At 45.3% G+C, this 20916-nt stretch overlaps 1 protein-coding gene across 1 annotated transcript in view; it reads right to left on the bottom strand.

The window, feature by feature from the left end:
* Prss12 (serine protease 12) overlaps positions 1 to 20916 on the bottom strand; it is a 63371-nt gene that overhangs the window by 6550 nt on the left and 35905 nt on the right. Inside the window, exons 4-9 of the mRNA XM_027952333.2 lie at positions 20146 to 20287; positions 17399 to 17595; positions 13344 to 13485; positions 7412 to 7617; positions 4511 to 4589; positions 3766 to 3888 (exon numbers count right to left, since the gene is read on the bottom strand). Of these exons, the coding sequence (XP_027808134.2) occupies positions 3766 to 3888; positions 4511 to 4589; positions 7412 to 7617; positions 13344 to 13485; positions 17399 to 17595; positions 20146 to 20287 (889 nt within the window). The remainder of the gene's footprint in view (positions 1 to 3765; positions 3889 to 4510; positions 4590 to 7411; positions 7618 to 13343; positions 13486 to 17398; positions 17596 to 20145; positions 20288 to 20916) is intronic.

Genomic DNA, 20916 nt, shown 5'->3' with positions numbered 1-20916 from the left:
CATGCAGTCCTTCCTGCTCTTACTGAAGTGGGCCTTCTGCTTGGTAAAACAGACAAAGTTGAGTCATTGCATAAAAAGGCATACAAGTGCATTGCAAAGATGTTTCATATCATTTCAAGCTCACTGTCACACCCTTAGATGTCTGTCCAACATGAGACCTGTCTCACACATCTCCAAATGACTCTTCTCCACAAACACCTCTTAATCATATTTCAAGGTTCAGAAAACCGTGATCTCCCATGGCCTAGTGAATGAAACAGAAATCTACAGCCTTAACATCCTAAGTCTTTTCCCTTGTCTCTTCTAAGTCACTATATACGTCCCAGGTCTGACAACCTAGCTAACAGTACCATACCATACCATACCACATACTTCCCAGTTCTGATACCCTAACTCACAATACCAGTGCCAAACTCTGCTCTTCTTCCATTGCAGCTCATGTCTCTCACCACTGCACTCTAACATTGGATATTGTCCATCACCAGCCTCTACTGCTACACAAATCCAGCCTCTTTGTTAAAACAGATCCCATAACAAAATAACTTTCCTCCCACATATATAGCTCATTCCATCTTTGAACTGTTCTAGTGTTAAATACAAAATAACTACAAATCTCCCCTCTGTACCTGCCTGTCCTTCAAGATTCACCATGCAGCTCCCCTCACTGAGCACAGTTCTCCCTTACGAGATATGACGTCCTCACAGCAGCTAGAGCAGGGTAAGAACAGGCAGCACTGCTCTGAGGGTGCTGCCCAGGCTGAGTTAATTGTGCAGCAGACTCACAGCACTGCTGACTTGTATTAGGGCTGCAGGACATCAAAGCTCAGAGGTCTTCCACATGTGCTGTATTTAAGGAGGCACTGTGCTCATCCTTATTCCATGTTGCTTATTAGAATTGGCCTAGCAAATCTGCAGCACCGTGAGCCTGTCTTCAGACATTTATATCACTCATCTCTCCCAGCCTTCTGGCACACAGACTATAATTCATTTACCAAGGGAGCCTTTCTCAGTCTAGCAACTGGGGTACTGAACAGGCAGCATCCGTCAGCTCCATAACATTCTTCCCATCACCATCCTCCAAAGGTCCAGATCATATTCTAGTCTATCAATGGAGCAAGCGGTTCTTAGCCTTGGAGCCCAAAGGAACCAGAGATGACTGATCAAGTGCCAGCCCCAGAGCTCCTGTGGCTGTGCAGTAGGCACCCAGGAACCTCGACGTCTAATGTATAGTACTACACAGTGACAAAAGCACTCTTGTGGGCCCTATGCACTTGCTGGTCATAAGCAACATAGATGTCTCCCTCCTCTGGACTCTGCAGCCACATCATACACTCCATGATAGCAGAACTTCACCTGTCTCAGTCTCCACTGCACCATGAGTGCACAGCGTTTACTGGGCCTCAGGGGCTCAATAATTGTTTAAGTTAATGAACAAATATAATCTTTATTACCTGTGCTACTCAGGTAACACAGGAATGCGTTAAGCCCACTGGCATGTAGCAGCATTCTCACACTCAATTATATCCCAGACAAATATGATATAAAATGTATATTTATATTTTTGGCAACACCTTGAATAGATTACTTCAAAAATATTTATTGAAACAGATAAGTGGAAGTGACTAGAGATCCTAGAAACAAGAATATATGAGAATTTGATATATGACATAGTTCACATAAACTAGTGGGTAAATAATGGAACATTCAAAAAAAAAGAAGTGTTGGGAAGACTATCCACAAAGAAGAGTGTGAAAGTTGGCCCCTTCCTCACACCACATGCCATACACAAAAATAAACTTAACAGATTGAAAGTCTAAATATTAAAAGCAAAACTATAAATTCTTTAATTTTTTTTAGTCATGATGGACAAATACCCTATTTTGTTTATTTATTTTTATGTGGTGCTGAGGATTGAACCCAGGGCCCCAACACGTGCTGTGCCAGCACTCTACTGCTGAGCCACAACGTCAGCCCAAAACTATAAATTTTTTAGAAAAAAGTAAAAATATCTTTATTAATGTGAGTCTAGGGAAAGATTTTTAAAATGAGATATGTAAAGCTTTTACAAACTTTAAAGGAAAATGAGACTTTTCAAAAATTGACATATTTTCATAAGAAAAGAACCATAAACAAGTAAAAGGGATAGTCCAGACTGGGAAAAGTTCTGGACATATCATAAATGACTTTATATGCAGCATAGTGTTTAAGTCAACTACAAAAAAAGATAATACAATAGAAAATTGGCAAAGGACATGAACAGTAGAGTTCATGAAAGAGGGAAACAATAATCAGGGAAATGCAATTTAAAAGAAACTCCAAATCTCTAAAATTAGCAAAAATTAAAATTTCTGGTAGTATCAGGTTCAAGCGGAAAGATCAGGCAGAACCTTCCACAGTGCTGTGTCGTGAATGAATCCAGTTTCTCTTGAGGACACCTGGCAGGGCCTCACTGAACTGAAGGGAGCCTGGCACCTCAGGACCCAGCACGAGGCTCCCACACGCGCCCTGGTGAGACACGGCATACTGCGTATTCTACTGAATGGTGCTTTAGCAGTCAGTCAATGGGAATCACCTAACTATCCACCCATAGGGGATTCAATAAACTGGATAAGTTTTACAGCAGAAGTGAAAGTTCATATGGCAGCTGAAGTGAATGAACAAAATCTACACAGTAGTCTGCAAAGGTACATGCCTTATGAGGGCATGTGAGAAAAAGAATGTAAGCTGGGCACAGTGGAACACACCTGCAGTCCCTGAAGCTCTGGAGGCAGAGGCAGGAGGATTGCAAATTCAAAGCCAGCCTCAGCAATTTTTTGAGGCCTTAAGCAACTCAGCAAGACCCTGTCTCAAAAATTAAAAAATAGGTAAATAAAAAGGGCTGGGGGGTTCAGTGGGTAAGTGCCCCTGGGTTCAATCCCCAGTGTGAAAGAAAAAAAAATGTAAAGCAAAATTTTGCTTGGAAGAAATCATCAACCATACAATGCATATTCTTTTGAAGATTTTTATTATGACACTTTTCCAACACACAAAGTTAAGAGTATAACCAAACACCTCATTGACATCACCTTGCTTCAGTGATCACGTTTTGCCAGGTTTAGTGTGTATTTTAAATACACCCCAAAGTTCATGCTGAGGCAATGGCCACCCTCTAGAGCCCACAAAGAGCCCTGGATGAGGGGAGAGGAGTCAGTCCTCCTGCAGGCTTCCTGCAGGGTCTGCCCTTGGAACCAGGAAGATAGGATTGACTAATGAAGTATTGGAAATAAGAGGAAATAATCAGGACTAAACCAGCATGAAAGCCAAGGATAAAATGGAAGCAACCTGCCATTCTAGAAGGTACACACAGAGAACTCTCAGACAAACCACCAAGAAGACAGAAGCCACTCAATGAGGAGGCCGCCCACCCACAGCTGAGCATCCTCTCTCAGCCTTGAATAAGGCGGAGTGTTTGGTCTGGCAAGAAGAAAACAGCGTCTAAGCTGCCAGAACCGCACGCCTGCTCCTTAGTGTCTTTATTGACAAAGCAGCTTTTATATCTACCGGCTGTGATTCACCTCAGGAAAGCATCGCCACAGCTGCCTCCCTGCCAAGCCCATGATCTCTTCTCCCCAGACCCAGATCTCATGTAACATGACCCTGCAAGGTGCTCCTTCTGTCACCCCTCACTCCCGCAAGCTGAAGAAGCATCCATCAGAGAAGGCTCACAGCCCAGCTCTGACACCCAGGTCCCAAAGCAGGAGGGTGCTGGCAAGGATGGACACATACCTCTTGAAGCAGTGAGCTGCCGTCAGGACCCAGCAGCTGCTGAGAAGCGTTGCCCCGCACAGGAGCCTGCCACCTCCATGGGGTGACTTCAGCCGGAGGGAAACCTGCCAGGGCCAGCCACCCCTGAAAGAGAGGGAGACACCTGCCCATAAAAGACAAAAGATCCAAAGAAAACCCTCAAAGTGATGGCTCTGATGGCCTGTGGTGTGAGGAAGCAGACTCCAAAGAGACTCAGGAGGCCAGCTGCCTCCAACCTGGAGAAGGTTTCCAAATAGCAGCAGCCCTGGGGAGGTGCCAAAGGCAGGTAGTAGGTGCCACCCAGCATTCTGGGACACATGGGGTGTGAGCACAGTCCTCTCCCCACCCACCTAACCCAAGCAGGCTGAAGACCTATTTAGTCAACACAGTGCTGGCCTGCACTCAGCAACCAAAGATTTACAAAGAAACGAGCCAAATCAGATACATTATTCTAAATCAAATGCATTCCACATTTTTCCCAGGTCTCTGTTACATTATTTTGTTTCTATCATGCCACTTTTCAGCAACACATCTATGACATAAATCATAGGATAATGATGTAAGAACATGGTCTGTATCAATCAAACGTAGGTAAAGGACAGGGCAGTTAACAGTATAAGAGTACTTAGTTTAGAAAATAAAATGCATAGAACAATTCCCATGTAACAGCAGAAGAACACAAGTTGCACTCTATAATGTGGAGAATCTCCTTTGAAGAACCTTTTACCTTAAAGAATTTTTTCCACCAATGATGCGCTTCTGCCGATGGTGCAACAATCTCAGACCACAAACAGCCGAGAGGGGCTCTGCAGCAGAAACAGGCCATTAATTCAATCACGCTGCTGAGAGGGGGAGACATGTAAGCCAGCAGGTATTCTGGTTTAGATGAGGGGACCCCAAAGCTCCTGTGAGATAGTTCAGGAAGGCTTGGGGGTGAAACACCTGAGTTTGAGAGTCTGAGCCCAATCAGTGCATAATCCCCTGAGACGTGTTACCAGGTGCGGGCTATAGGCAGGTGGGTGTGTCTGGAGGAGCTGGTCACTGGGGCTTGCCATTGGGTGTAGAGTTCGACCCTGGTGAGCAGAGCTCTCTCTTTCTCTGTTTCCTGATTTCCATGCCCTGTCCTGCCTTCCTTCTCCACCACCTCCTACCATGAGGGCCCAGAATATGGATCCGGCCCTCTATGGACTTAGACCTCTGCAACTCTGAGCCAAAGAACTTTTCCTTGTCAGGTCTTTTGGTTGCAGCAGTGGAAAAGCTAACAAATTAGATCATTAATTAGATATCACACTGCTAAAGGGTAAAAAAAAAAAAAAAAAAAAGCTACGTGACATATTCCCCTATTACTTTCTTCTCTATTGTAACATTCCTTTTTTCTGCAAATTATAGGAAACTTTTTATGATAATAAAAGCAAGTTTTCTCACTTAAACAAATGACAGTAATGTGCGAGCAGACAAGTTTGATGGATCTCTGGCATTCATCTGTGCGGTACTGCATGGGCTGCTGAACAGCGTGAACCTGCCTAGCTCACTTCCTCTCTGATCACAGAGGTTGTCTTTGGTTCAGGAACATTAGGGGCAGGGAGGACTGCAAAGGCAATCATGGCTTAAATTAGCTCCCACATACAGCTCGGATCCCAGCCACACATAAAAATGTAGCTCAGAGGAGCAAAGCTCTCTACTCGGAGAGACTTTTGATCTGAATGTACATTTGCTCACAAACTGCATTAGCATCTAAGAGCTTGGTGAGTGAATTCAAGTGGTAAACTATTCATGAGTGTCAGTCAAACGTTCCACCTCTGTCAAGAATTTACAAGAGTCAAGTTAGAGACATGAAAGGTGGCCTACAGAAGAAGTGCAGACATAACAAGGCACAACTATTGGGGGGTCCTGGGATTGAGCCACACCCACAGCCTTTTTTGTTATTTTTGTTTTGAGACAAGGTCTCACTAAGTTGCTGAGGCTGGCATGGAACTTGCAATCCTCCTGCCTTAGCCTCCTGAGTCACTGGGATTACAGGTGTGTACCATTTGACCTAGCAGGAGGTATGGCTGATTTTAAAAATAATCTTACAAAATAGAATTTACCCTGGGCTAGTTGTTTCTTTGGTTAAGTATAGGAACATAAAGTTCAGCAGCACGCTGTTCTCAGTGGATAAGGGAAGGGCAGGAATTACGCCAGGGTCAGGGTACAGCAAAGTCTTCCACAACACCCAGGCACAGGGAGCCCAACAGGGAGTCCCCAGGAGCTATTTCTTGGTAGAGAAAGAGTTCAACAATGTGTACCAAGAGGAGTAATCTGCCCAGTTATCTCAGAGGCATGTCGTCTAGACCTTGACCTTCAGCTCTTAGAAATGAGTCGCAGCTGATTCTGTGAATCATAATATGGTAGAAAAACATGCATTCCCCATAGTGAGCACCCTGGTTGGGTCAAGACCAAGCCAAGGACAGGAATGGCGGAGTCTGAGTGAGTAAACTCAAAGCTCATGCCAGGAGAGCTGTCCACTGTCACAGAGCAAGAGGTGTTACTTTTTGACAGGTCTCTGGGGAAGCCAGGACTGGCCCTGGACATGAGAGCCAGACCCACGATTCCCTGACCTCACTCATATGGGAAACATCTGTTCCTGAGCCGGGGGCCCTGTCTGCAGGAGGCACGGAGGCCCTGAAGGCCCCAGACAGATACAGCAGTGAGGAGACCACAGGCCGAACCACGGGGATGGGCTCAGGTGGATGCTCCAGGGTCATAGATTTTTATGTCTCCTTCAACTGCTTTAGAAATTTGACATGATGCAAAGAACCAGGCAAGTGTGGTTTAAACTACTGGACAGCACCCAGTAAGACGAGCTTACCACGTGCCGCCAAGAGCCGTGGCTGTGAAGAAGCACAGAGACCACACCAGTCCAGGCTGCACAGTCCCCGTCAGCTACTGGAGGTGCAAAGAGAGTGCCCTACGGTCAGCTGGAGAGCTGACCCTCCTCCTCACTCACATCCTGGGATTCCTCTGAAATGGCTGGCTTCTCACTCCCTCCCTCCCAGAGATCCTCAGCTCACCAAAGTGGAACACACCAGGTCTCTTTTGACTTCTGAAGTACCAAGGCCTTACTGTGCTTGACTAACACCAAAATATTTTCTCATTTTCCTTATGTTTTTAAATTTCAGAAAACAGAATCCACAAGATGCAATTTTTTTCTTTTTGAAGTTAGTTATAAAAATCCCCCCCCCGATATTTAAAATATTAAGGAGCAAAGGGGGGTGCTGCAGGAGCCCGGGCTGTAAAGAAGAAGCACAGAGACACACCAGTCCAGGCTGCACAGTTTTCCATTCAATTTTCCGTTCTTTCCTTCTCAGGAAGTAGAAGAAAATGAACCCTCAGGGGTGGTCACAAGCTGACAGCTTTGTCAACAAGTTGTGACATGAAAAGGGCTGAGAGTCTACAAGCTGACCCAAGACCAGAGGGCCTGTCGGGCACCCCCGCCTCGGGCCTGGCCTGCCCCTGCCCATGCTGCACACACCAACACAGGGCGCAGGGGACCAGACCTCCTCACTGCCTGGGCTTTGCTGACAGGGTGCTGGGCAGTCAGAGGTGGGCACTGGGCACTGGACTCTCTGGGTCCCAGGAGGAAACTCACCTGTACTACTGCTGCCCGAGGTCTTCGTGCCAGAGTAATCACAAATAACCCCTGCGTCTTCGCCATGTCGACAGTTGTGTCTCCCGAAGTCTCGCTTGACACAGTTGGCCAAGGTCCTCTCTGTGCCCGTGCACCTCACGTTGTCCATGTGGATGGGCCCTTTCCCTTCTCCAAAATAAGCCATGGTTCTTGCTCTGGCAGGACCCCTGGAAGGTGTGGAGAATCACAGCAGCACAGATCACAACATGCATCTGCACCAGGAAGCACTTACTGCAGGACTCCAAAGCTCCTCAAGGAGGGGTGACTTCCGCCTCCCCCACCCACGCACCCAGAGCTGTGCACAGGACCAGCCACCTCCAAGTCAACCAACTCAGTTCAGGAAATCACACTGACCGGCAGGTCAAAAATGATATCATGAACACCAAGTAGGAAAAAAAGCACCCTAAAAATCTCCTCCTTTCTAAGAGTATAATATTCTCTTTAAATCGGTAAAGTATGGCCAAGAGAATCACAAGATTAAATGATTAGCAGGAACCCAAGGACAAAGTTTTCGCCTCTTTTAGAAGTAAAAAGCACAGTTCTTCTCTTCTTAACAGAGAACAGAAAATGGAAATCAGAAGTAGAAGGAGAACTTAACTTTTGTCGTATTTCTATTTTGTTTTAATGGCACATTACTTTTTAAAAACGTACAAATCCAAAAAACTTTTTAATAAACTAAAATATTTTAAACTAAGACTATATTTGAAACTCAATTTCTAATAAATTAATAAACATAACTATAAAAGTTGAAAGATTTTTTTAAGTTTGAATTACAGGAAAACTATTCATAAAATCTCAACTTAGGAAAAAATTATTAAAACAATACAGAGAGAGGATAAGCTATATATAAAAATATTGATAAATTCAAAATAAATAAAGGATGCCACTTTACTAAAAGCCCCCCTAAGCAAAGTGAAAGATTAATTTAAAGTTGTACCTATGATACACAGTTACTAATGCATTTGTTGGTGAATATATTTTCTGAGAGAGGAAATTGGCACACGTCTACACTGCTGAAACAGAACTCCCAGACCTCCTTTAAAAAATAAGAAAAGCGATCACCCAAGAGAACAATAGGCAAGAACAACTCCACAGGGGCATGCCGCTCACTGATGGAAACCGAGGGAAGAGGAGGGGGAGGACCTGAACAGCGACGGTCCTGCCTCTGGGCACCAGTTCCAGCTCTGATTGTATCAAAGAAACGCATGAGTATTCACAGCCGTCTGGATCTCCAAGAGCAGACTAGAAAGAGTACTGCGGGTTTGACTATCCTCCTCAAACTCCAGTGCCGGTTAATGCCCTTGCGTCAAGTGGGCTCCAGTGGGCTTCTAAGGGATGACTGGGCCTTGCCACTCTGCCCCTGTGAACGGAGGAACCCACTCATGGGTGAATGGGTCATCCAACAGCGAGACTGCTTTAAAAGCCAGCTTCGCGCTCTCTTTTAGCACTCTTTCCACAGGACACCTGGCACCACCACACGACTCCATAGTTCCCGCCAGCAAGAAGGCCCCCACCAGGCAAGGCCCTTCTACTTTCTAGCCTCTAGATCTGTGAGCTGAACGAACTTTTCTTCTTTATAAATTATTGGGTGAATCAACAGAAAACAGTATCAATATAATAAAAAACAAGCTGGATATCAATACAATTTAATTTTTTTGAGGGGGGTGGGTACCAGGGATTCAACTCAGGGGCGCTCAACCACTGCCCCAGCCACATCCCCAGCCCTATTTTGTATTTCATTTAGAGACAGGGTCTCACTGAGTTACTTAGCACCTCACTTTTGCTGAGGCTGGCTTTGAACTCACAATCCTCCTGCCTTAGCCTCCCAAGCCACTGGGATTACAGGCGTGCGCCACAGAGTCTGGCTGATAAATATTATAGAACAAAATAACTATGAGTTACTACAGCTACTTGCATCAAGAGAAATGAACTTCAAAAGCAATACTGAAAAGAAATCACAAGTAACCAAAGAACCTAAGAGAGAATACTTACTTTCCAAGAGTAGATTTCTAAAAATAGACAAAACTGTCATTTAAGGATGTAACTTGTTCTAAAGTTATGAAAAACTCAAGGCGGTTTTTACTTTGCATGGTGAAGTGAGGAGGGTGGGACTGGCATAGGTGGAGCTGAAAGGTACAGTAATACTGTTTCCTAGGCCACCAGTAGGGGCAGGGTTGCCCAATTTCATGGAGAAAATAACCTTATACAATGTCTGTAGGACAAAGAGTGTTTTCTGTTTATATATTTTTGAATGGATAGAAAAGAGAATCAAATCACTATATTTATATTCCACTGGATACCAAAGAACGATGTTACTGTTTTTATTTGAAGGGTCATATACACATATGTCAGAAATCAAATCCTTTGCAGGTTTTTACAAGTAAGATACAAATTAGACATTTAATATTAGATTGCTACTAAAATGCTGAGGGCATGCCATTTTAAAAATTCTTTTAAAGAATACCACCCCAGGGCTCAGGCTGTATGTAGCTCAGTGGCAAAGCGCTTGCCTAGTGTGCGCGAGGCACTGGATTCGATCCTCAACACCACATATAAATAAAAAACAAATAAAATAATGGCATTCTGTGCATCTACAACTACAAAAAAAGTAAACAAACAAAGAAAAGAATACCACCCCAACAAATAAGTTGTTTGAGAACATTGAACTGAAATGCTCATACACAGCTCAAGAGGAATGGAACTTCCTCACAGCTGCTTGGTGTGTCCCAAGGCATCCGCCTGATCTCAGCACACTCTGTGGCTGCTCCTCGGACCTCAGGACCCTTCCCTTCTCTGTTTGTTCCAGCACCACCTGCACATCCCCACGTGGGCATCCTGGCTCAGCCTCCTGGCTGCTGGTTTTCCCACCAGGGAAATGCCTGATGGTGCCATTTTGACTCAGTTTCCAAGAACTGATCTTCAAGCCGACACAGCTGACTGGGGATGGCTGGGCATAAATTTTGTGACGGCTTAAAGCTTCTCTGGATTGGTGTATAAATAAAGGCATGTTAAGGATGTTTCATGATGCAAAAAAAGGTGGGAAAAATATTCCCTGCTCTAATCTCCTATGTTTACAGTTCACACATTCATAGACACACACAGACACACACACACATACACACAGACACAAATTCCCAATTTCTGACAGTTGGAAGTTATAAACACATTCAAGTATATTTAGATTGATTAAATAAATAATTTTCATTTAAATGCTACTTGATATCAAATTACAGATTGTGCAGACATTGGCTAAAAGATGGGTAATCCAATTTGTTTTGTAACATTAAATTACTGAATTACTTATGAAGAGGTTTTTTTCCTTAGAAAAAAAAAGTACAAAGTAAAATAATGCTTTTCTTGGTAATTTTTACAGAAATATTATTGAGGATTACTAAAATATTGGCCACTTAATCTAGATTATATTTCAATCTAAACTCACATTTAGTAAATTGCTTTATTGAGATGCAATTGATATACAGAACTTTGATGAGTCTGGACACCTGTGATGCTAGGTCCAGGGCCCAAGCATCCACCTGAGAGGCCAGGTCCAGGGTCCAAGCACTGAACTCACCCACCACCCACAAACACCCCCATGTGCTTTGGTTTGGTGAGAACACAGAAGTATCCTCCTCACCTGTTTTAAAGTATACCATCCTGTACTGTCAACTAGAGGAACTGTGGGCTACAGCAGATCTAGAACTTACGCATCCTGCATCACAGAAACTCTCTACCCACTGAGAAACACTCCCCTCCCTCCCCTAGTCCGGGCAACCATCATTCTGTTTTCTGCTTCTATTAACTTGACTGTTTTAGAGTCCTCACATAAACAAAACTGCAGAACTTGCCCTGAAAATACTGGTTCATGCCTTGTGGTACAATGTCCCCCTGATCCATCCATGGTGTCATACATGCATGTCAGGATTTCCTTCTCTTTTGAGGCTGAATAGCATCCCTCTGTGTGTGTGTGTGTGTGTTTGTGTGTGTGTGTGTGCGCACACACACACATGTACCATGCTCTCTTTACCCCTTCATCCACCTGTGATGTCTAGGTTGTCCCTGCAACTTGGCTACTGTGAACAATGCTGCAATGAACATGGGATGCAAACACTCCTCCGAGACCCGAGGTGGGACTGCTAGATCATGTGGTAGTTCTGTTCTTTTCTCTTTTGGGTACTAGGGACTGAACCCAGGGGTGCTCTACTACTGAGCCACATCCCCAGCCCTCTTTATTTAGTGTGAGACAGGGTCTCGCTGAATTGCCCAGGCTGGCCTCTAACTCATGATCCTCCTGTCTCAGCCTCCAAGTCTCTGGGATTACAGGTGTATATTACCACACCCCACTCAAACAGCAATACTACTAATGGCTAATTTGCAATAGGGGACTAAACTGGGAATGCAATGCAGGAAGAAGATCTTTTTTCAGTGGAGTAAGGAGTAATATAAACATAGTAACCAAAGAAAGTTTATAGTAAATCATTGCAAAAACATGACTAATTGCAGGTTGGGCTATAGCTCAGTAGCAGAATACTTGTCTTCCACGTGTGAAGCACTGGGTTCGATCCTCAGCACCACATAAAAATAAATAAAGATATTGTGTCTTTCTACAACTAAAAAAAAAAAAAAAACATGACTCATTGGCCCAATTCACCTATGCTACTGATAGACTCTTCTTACCTTTACCTCCTATCCCATATTTTGAAATTAAAAATCTGTATCACAAATAATGGGCCCATTGACCAGAAGACACCTAGAACTGCACCTAGATCTAAGCCTGGGCAATGAGTGGATAAGCAGTGTTCAAGCAGCATCCAACAACACAGTACAAAACACCAAGTCTGGATCAGACAAGCAGCATCCAACAACACAGCACAAAACACCAACTCTGGATCAGAAAAGTCTGTAAAAATATAAATACTTTTTAAAGTAAAATATATGCCTCCTAGAAATGACAGGTTGAACTGGCCGGTATTGAAGACACATGCAGATACAGACTTAAGGACGTCAGTCATCCAGCAGCCAGGCAGCTCACATTCACCAGCTCACGTTGCACCACCTCTACGAGGTGGCTGCCCACATCCTCACAACTGCTTAGGTGCTGTCCATGTCTGGCGGATGACAGTAGTGCCAGGAGGAGCCTGAGCCACACCATGGTGAGGTCTGACCAGGAGCGGCCACCTGTGGTGGAGGCCTCGGCTGTGGTGTCCCTGCGTCTGTGAACAGGGCCTTCCCTGCTCTGCCATGTCTTCCTCACTGTGACTCCCGCCCAGAGAGGCTTGTCTAGCATACACATTCTCCATGAGGCCCGTCGGGTCTTCTTGCAATAAGGGATACCACATAGTAGTGCAGCATGGCCCTTGAGCTCTTTTCAAGAGTGAATCATTGACAAAAAAGCACAGAAATGCAAAATGTGAAATAATAAAATAAAGGCACAAAAGAGGTTGCAAAGCAAGACAATCACATGGAGCGTGGCTCAACAGGGAGGCAGGCACCAGCCTCAGCCCTGAAGAACTCGGGACTGGCCCTCCAGAACTCCTGGAACAGAAGAACCAGGACAAGAGTCTCTCAACGTGGCAGCGTGGACCCGATGATCACAAGGGAAAGGTTGACATGGGTGGCTGAGTGGCCAGCATATGCCGCGGTAGTTATTTGACTTGTTACTAGCTCAAAAGCCACATTTCCTATGTGATGTGATGTAGCTTCTTGAGAGAAGACAGAAAAATTTAACTAGATTCTACTTCCTACTTCTTTATCATTCTGGGGCCATTCAGCGCGTTGCCAGTACTCTTGGCTGAATGGCAGTTACGAGTCCCTGGTGAGGTGTGACTTGTTGAAGGAGCCTAGAAGACCCTCCACTGTTCCCAAGTGGCCGCCCCCACCACCAGGCTCTCCTTACCTATGGCCCAATTGTCGGCAGACCACAGCCGCATCCTCGTCAGTCCAGCCATCGTCACAGACTGTCCCCCACTGGCCATGGACGTAGACCTCCACTCGTCCTTCCTTCTCATTTTCTCCATCCACCAGTCTGACAGGAAAACCTGAGTCACAATTCAAAGGTATCAGAAAAGCCAGAACAAGCCAACTGGAGTAGAAGCACAAAAGGCTACAAAATACAACTGTTTCAATCAGCCTGGAATCAGGGGGATTTTTTTTTTTTTTTTTTTTTTGAGAGAAAAAGATTGAGCAGTAAAAGCAAGCATGTGTGCTCTTTGGTCACCTTTTCAAGCTCTGCTAAACTGTGTCCCCAGCACTGGGAACAGGCTGACTCTGAGGACATGCACTAGCTATTTGTTGAATAATCAAATGAATAGACAAATAAATGGATGGATATCACAATAAAATCATGAATTATTTCATTACAACTTTGGAATAGTAAATAACATTAACGCAGAGTTGTTTTTATTTTGTGTCTTTTTAAAAATCTTTTAAAGATTTTATTTTGTGTCTTTTTGCAAACGTGGGTAACCTGAACAGGTCTAAAGCCAGAGGAGGGAAAGACAAGTGGCTGACAGGTAATTTCTACCTAAGGCCCTTTGTTTACTCTTGATTCCAAGGGAAGGACCTAAGTCAGAAAAGTTACTGAGATTCCAAAGTCGAGAAATTTATCTCTAGCAAATTGAGGCTTAAATCAGGCAAATGAAATGGTCTGTTAAGCATCCTCTTTCTATCCACACTAGTAAGTGTGGTGTAACTTAACACCCTGAGATTCGCACACCTTCACACAGAATAGCAGTCATTAGGGGGCTGAATCCAATCAACGGCTGTCCTTACAAAAGGAAGTCTGGACACAAGGTCATACACGGAAGGAGGGCAGCAGGAGGAGACAGAAAGGCTGCCACCAAGAAGCCCAGGAGAAGAGCCTAGCACCTGTTCCCTTTGCGCTCGTTCTCCAGGGACCGGCCTGCCCAGACCTTGACCTTGAACTCCTGGCCTCCAGCACGGAGGCACTAAATACCCCTGCTTTAGCCACACAATGTGTGGTACTTTGTCACAGCAACGGAAGCAAACGAACACCACACACACACACACACTTGATTACCTAGGAAGACCATCCTAGTTTAGAATCTAATGGTAAGGACTCCACAATGAAGCAAGCAAAATTATCAGGAGAACTAAAGAGGACAGAGCAGACAGCCAGTAAACAAGATACCGCCTAATACATTTAAGTGACCCATGGAACTACGAAGTCTACCTATGTGAGCTGGAAGAACACGCTGTCCGCAAGATGGACAATGCTCCTCAAATCTGTTTCCACTTCTCCATCCTCTGGCCTAGAGCTGCTGGCTCCCTGGTTCCCATCCTCGATGGATTCCACTCCCAGATAGGACAGGCCCAGCAGGGGACTGCAGAGCAGAATCACAGCAGCAGTGCTGGCCAAGTGCCCATCTGTGCACTACTCACTAGTAGCTGAAAAGACTCGGAGTTCAGCGAGTCCTGAGATGCTGGGTGCAGTCGCCGCACCTGATTCCACTGCCTCAGGAGGCTGAGGCACAGATCACAGCCCAGCCTGTCTCAAGATAAAATACAAAGGCTGAGGGTGCAGCAGTGGGTCCAAACCTCAGTTCCAAACACAAGAAAACAGAACATTGAAAAAATTACAGCTTATTAACGTGTTGGATACTTTGGGGTTCTTTGCAAGAGAATTAAGGTACAAAAGTGATCCTGAAAGACCAAATTCAAACTGATAAAATTTTTAATGTTTTCAATATTCATAGTTTTGGATCCTTTGTTCAAAATGAAGACAACATGCACACATGGAACTAGATCCGCATGTTCCATCCCAGCACTTTCAGGGAATGTTTTTATAGATGCTAAACATAAAAATAATAAAGTATTTTAAAAGTCCAAATGGCATATTTTGTAAAAATAATGCATATGACATTTCTGAACCTAATTTTAGTCATTTTACAACATCACTGGACTTTCAAATCTTGAAGGGAAATTGGAATGCAAAAGTAATTCTACAAATATACTCTTAAGTTCTTTTTGTTAGAACAGTTATAATAATATGTAACATGCTTTATTTCTAAAATCTTAAGTATAAACCATTTGGGAAGATTGACAATCCCAAAGGTACACAATATCTTAATTATATATTTCAAACTGATTTCCAAGTAGTTTACTTTAATTCTTCCTATAACATTGATACATTGTTTATAGAAAATAATAATGTGTCCTAAAAAAAAGTAAAATCTATCACAGATCCAAGTTAGAAGTCTAAGTTTTGTACTGTAAGACTTCAGAGACAACTTCATTGTTAAGGAAATTTCACTAGGACTTAATTCTCTGAACTCCACAATTAACCTAATATGAAGATGAACAACACATCCTACTGAAGTTTCCCCAACTGGCCTAGGAATGCTGCTTTCGAGCATCCTGTCGATCGCAGAGAGTGTCCATAAAGCTGTAACTAATTCAGGAAGAGTTTTGTGCATACTGAATGAACACCGTTAACTACCATAGTGCCCAAGAGGCGAGACATCTCCCTGTTTCTAAACGCTGTTCACATCATCATCCCCAAATCTCCTCTGCAAGCTTCTCCTTCAACACAATATGTTTCAGTAAGCAGGAAGGTTAGGCTCCATCTTTCTATCCCCAAAGACATCTGGCTCATTGAATGTCTCATTGTCTGGGGATCCAGACAATGTTCCTCAAACAGATGGCTTTAGTCAATAGACCAACCACTGAGATTAGGATCGAGGAGATTCACAAGAACAATCATACAGTCGATCCACAATCATCACCCTCAGCTTTAAGAACATTTAGACACGTCTAGAATTCTAGAATGAAAATGACTTCCCGGAGACCTGAAACATTAGTTGTTCTAACTAAATCATGGGCAACACGGGCCTTCCAAGAACTAGGATCTTATAGGATGTCTCCAGCGCTGATGGACAAGACTGAATGGACCACTCCATGACCCAAATCTGCTACCTGAAGCCAGAAGATTCCCTACAGGCCAACAGGTTCTGTCTTCACCAACTAAATGCAGTCCTGCATCTCACCATCCTGAGGCACTGAAGCCCTCCGTAAGAAGAGGTGGGAAGAGAGAACCACTGAGAAGAGCCTGAAAATGGGCCCTGTGAGGGACGGAGGGATGGAGACCTCCCGCAAGTGCAGCACCAGGGCGGTGAGTCGGCGCCTCACCCCTCTGAGCACAGTCAGGGTTTGCCAGACACCTGGGCAGGCTTCAGATCTGCCATGTGGCTTCAGCACGGTCCATTACACGATCACACAAGGAATTCCACCTCAACACAGGGGTTGATTCGATCCTGAGGTTGAAAGGAAGGCCCCACTCTGCCTCCTGTCAGACCTGCAGAGCTCCTCAAGAGTGGCTCACTGCTCCATGTTCCCACCAGATCTTCATCCATGATCACTTCCAGACCATTAGAGAAGCTAGTTACCTTTTATCCAAATGCAAGTCTGCACAAACCCGGAACTGGGGAGCCAGAAAGGCTCCTGGTGGTTTCTAGAACCACCTGTGCATCTTAGGAAGATGGAGGTAGGACCTTCAAGGAACCTGCTGGGAAACCCACTGGGGAACTCAAAGGGCAACAGCTGGCTGGTGACCAAGGACTGACCAGCCTCAGGACCAGAGAGGAAATCAGTCATGACACAGGGGAGAGACTAATGTCTTCTTTCAAAATGCTGTCTCAGCAGCTCATCCAACTCAAGGAAATCGGAACAGGCGACTGAGGGGCAGTGGGTGAACATGCAGCTTCTTCCACCTTCCAGGAACATGTGATCATTAAATGAGAAATATACCCTTGTAAGTAACAGAAAACAAGTTTATGGGTAGAAATTTCATGACATTAGTGCAGAGACTCAAGAGATTTGGGGGGAGAATGGACTTTAAAAACCAGCTTCGATGAGAAGCTCTTCACATCCTGGAGCAGGGGCTAGGGATGCAGGGGCCTGTGACCGCAGACTCAGTGCCGGGCCAGCCCTCACCCAGGTGCAGGTCACGCCCCTTGCTGCCCAGGTGGCAGGTGATGCCCACGTCCTCCCTGTGACTGCAGTCGTGCTGGCCCCATGGGCCCCTGGAACACTGGAGGAAGCTGGCTTCCCTTCCCGAGCAGCGGACGTCGTCCAGCCAGATGGGCCCTGCGCTGGCTTCAAAATGGTGGGCAGGGGCTTGTCTGCCATACCTGTGGTGACAGAACAAACATGCACAGCGCTGTGCGCGCCTGTCTCCAGGAATCAGAGACAGACACCTGACTGGGCACCTGCTCCAGGGGACAGGCAGGCCTTGCTCCTCCCCGGAGCCTCACAGCTGCGTTTGCTTCATCACACATTTTAGTCACCTAAACAATTCTGAATGATCCAATGAGACTCAGGGATGGCTCCTTCTTGTGTTCTGTCACAATTCAACCCACCGACCAGACAGAGTGCAGGCAGGAGCTGAGCCTTCACTCCTGCCCATGAAGTGCACAGAGGCAGAGGGAGGACCTGGTCTGCAGGAGCCACCTGGGCTCCCGTGGTCCTACCAGCCTCTCAGGCCTCCCGGGCATCTTCTCCAGGAGCAGAAGTTGCAAGTGTCATCTGCTCCACCCAGTGCCCCTCCCAGGGCAGACCTGGACTCCACACTGGAGCAATGAGAGTGTTCTTGGCTTTTCATAAGGCTGCATGAATCTGACTTTTAAAAGTTTTGTGGATTACATGTATGCTGAATTGAGTTACTCTACCTGTGACATTGTATGTCCCGCCCACATCCAGAGCGGGTGGTGCAAACGGGGTTCCCCTGGGTCGAATGGGATGGCTGAGAAATAAAACCAAGGGAGATAAAACGGCGAAAAAAACACAGAACACAGAAAGTAGTTTCAAAATCAGGGCGGGATGGGCACGCAGATGGGACGATCAGACGGAGGAAGTGAGCCTCTAGACACAAGGGGCCTGTGCCTGCTTTGCGTAGATCAGGAAACAGGGACCGATAGAATGCTCTTCTCCAAAAAAGGTTCAAGTGGGCTGTTCAGTTCCTAACGGGTTGCGCCCACCTCTGGAGCTACTGTGAGGAACCTGCCAAGCAGAGTGGAGGGAAAGGTACGGGCATTGGGCCATCTATTGCTGTGGAAAGTTTCCAGGGCCAGGTCTGTCCCTCCCTGGCTTCCACATGCATTTCTCGGATGGCTTCCTGCAGCATGTATTTCAATGAATCACTTGGGGTGAAACATCTGGAAACTGTCACTGTTCCCCTGGGCTTTGCTGCAGCTCTCGTCACCCCCTCGTTCTTCTTCTGTTAAGTGCAGCACCTGCCAACACCTCTGCCATAATCACCAGAACCCTGCACGCTGCAGAGAACAGCTTCACAACAGTCAGTCTCAACACTCTGCGTGGAAAGGAAAGACTGAATGGGCCCAAGAAACAAAAATGAAGTGTGCAGGAGAAGTCCGGCATCACTGACTGCTTTCACGAACGAGGGACACATATGGAAACGAGTGGCGGATGAGGGATTCTCGAATCTCCCCAGCCTGTGAAGACGGGTGCCACTGTCAAGTCCACAGACGCTAATGACACGTCATGATTCTCACTGATAAACGTTAATGTTTATTGGGATGTTATGTCATATCCTTGACCTTATAATTTTAATAACTGTTCTGCCCAAGAAAATTAAAATTTGAGGCAATTATCTACATTTATATCTTTATAATGGCATTATTTACAACTAAACTGAAATGAGATTGAACATTGATCTTAACCTAAAAATCTAACCTAAATATTAAGTAAACTATGGTGTAAACATTTGATGGATATTATGTTATTATTAAAACTTGTGACTGTAGCAACATAAAAGTGAAAAATGCTGATACAAAAATAATACATCTATTATAAGACTCAATACAAAGCTATACACCCAAATTATAATATGATAGCATAATAATGGAAAAATATGGATAGCTTTTTAATCTTGGTTCTTTCCTAAACTTTCTGTTTTATATTACTTTTATAAATCTTAACGTCTATGTTAAATAACGGCCTTGCCCAGCTTGAAGAGTTCAGTGAACATCTGCAATAAGCTCTAGCTTAAGGTGAGGTGAAAGAATGTCACCGATTTCTTCAAGCTCTGGAATATTACTCCAAGCACGAAGGCAACATGGGGAACAAGAAAGAAGGGGCCCAAAGGCCTTGCTAGTGGTCATCCAGCCCACACAGGCCTTCACCCTGGAGGCACTGTGCAGCGACATGGAGATGTCTCCCAGAGCATGACACTCAGCCTGTAAGTGGGCGAGGTCACAGGGCAGTGCCAAGGTCACTGCCTGACAAGAGGGCTGTTTGTCTCTTAGTGATCATCACCGCGCTCTGCAGAGGGGAATGATGTAACAAACTGTTTCCCTGGGCTTTGCTGGAACTTTAGACCCCACGATGTCAAACAAAGGCAGTGCCCCATCAGGATACAATGAGGCATTCAGAGACTTACTGACAGACGCAAAGGACCTGGGAGTCGCCCTGGCTTCAGCCAGGGTTTTCAACAAGAGGGGCAGGCAGGAAAGGCAGAGGGGACACTGGGCAGGAGGTTCTGGGCTGGGGTGCGGCTCCAGGGCAGAGCGCTCCCCAGCAGGGGCAAGGCCTAGAAAGAGGAAGGAAGCGCGTAGTGGAGGTCAGTGCTCCTGTGGAGTGGGCAGGCAGGCAGACGAGGGAGGTCGCTACCCCAAGCCCTCCAATGTGCGGTTACCATTTTGCGCCCCACCAGTAGACCTTACATGAATCCCAGCTGCCGGCAGGCCACGCGGGTGTTCAGCTGGGTCCAGCCGTCATCACAGATGGTGCCCCACTGCCCCTGGTAGTGCACCTCCAGGCGGCCCTCATGGCTGCCTCGCCCACCTGCAAGTCTGATGGCCCCATCTATGGTGAGAAGGGGGCGCAGAGACAAAGCAAGTCAACTCTCAGGAGAAGGCACCAGAAACACCCTTGTCAGGCCCCACAGGCTTTGTGGAAGCTCCATTAGCATCTGGGGTCACTGCACAAACCCGTCCTCGGGTCTGCACTCTTATTCTCTAAGCACAAAAACACACTCTGATATAAGTCCAAAGGATCTCTCTTCCCTAGATTAAATTATGTTTGGGAAATTTCCTATAACTTACAGTCTAAGCAATTCTAGTCCTTTGCATTTTTAAAAATCAAGGAAATATAGTAACTTGGAAATAGTTCAAAATTCTAACTACGAATGAAAAACACCAGATTATGAAGGCAGAAAAGGCTCTGCTAGGTGAATAACAATCTACCATGTCAATGCATTTATTAATCCTTAGGCGTTTGTGAATCATAAAAGTAGGGTACACACCTTGCCCTTGTTCTTTTAGAGATAATGCATATCAGAAATTTGAATTTTATTAACTCAATGAATAATTAACCCCCAGAGGATTCTATAAAAGGCTTCTAAGAAGATACACTGTACAATTAATTTAATTTTTTAGAATGATGTTTAAAAGCCATTTCCATCTGAGATAATCTGACCCCCTCTTAATGAAACA

This window comes from Marmota flaviventris, chromosome 7 (genome assembly GCF_047511675.1).
Source record: "Marmota flaviventris isolate mMarFla1 chromosome 7, mMarFla1.hap1, whole genome shotgun sequence".
NCBI lineage: Eukaryota > Metazoa > Chordata > Mammalia > Rodentia > Sciuridae > Marmota > Marmota flaviventris.
The sequence above is the reverse complement of the archived record's forward strand: the minus strand, read 5'-3'. Positions and strand labels throughout refer to the sequence as shown.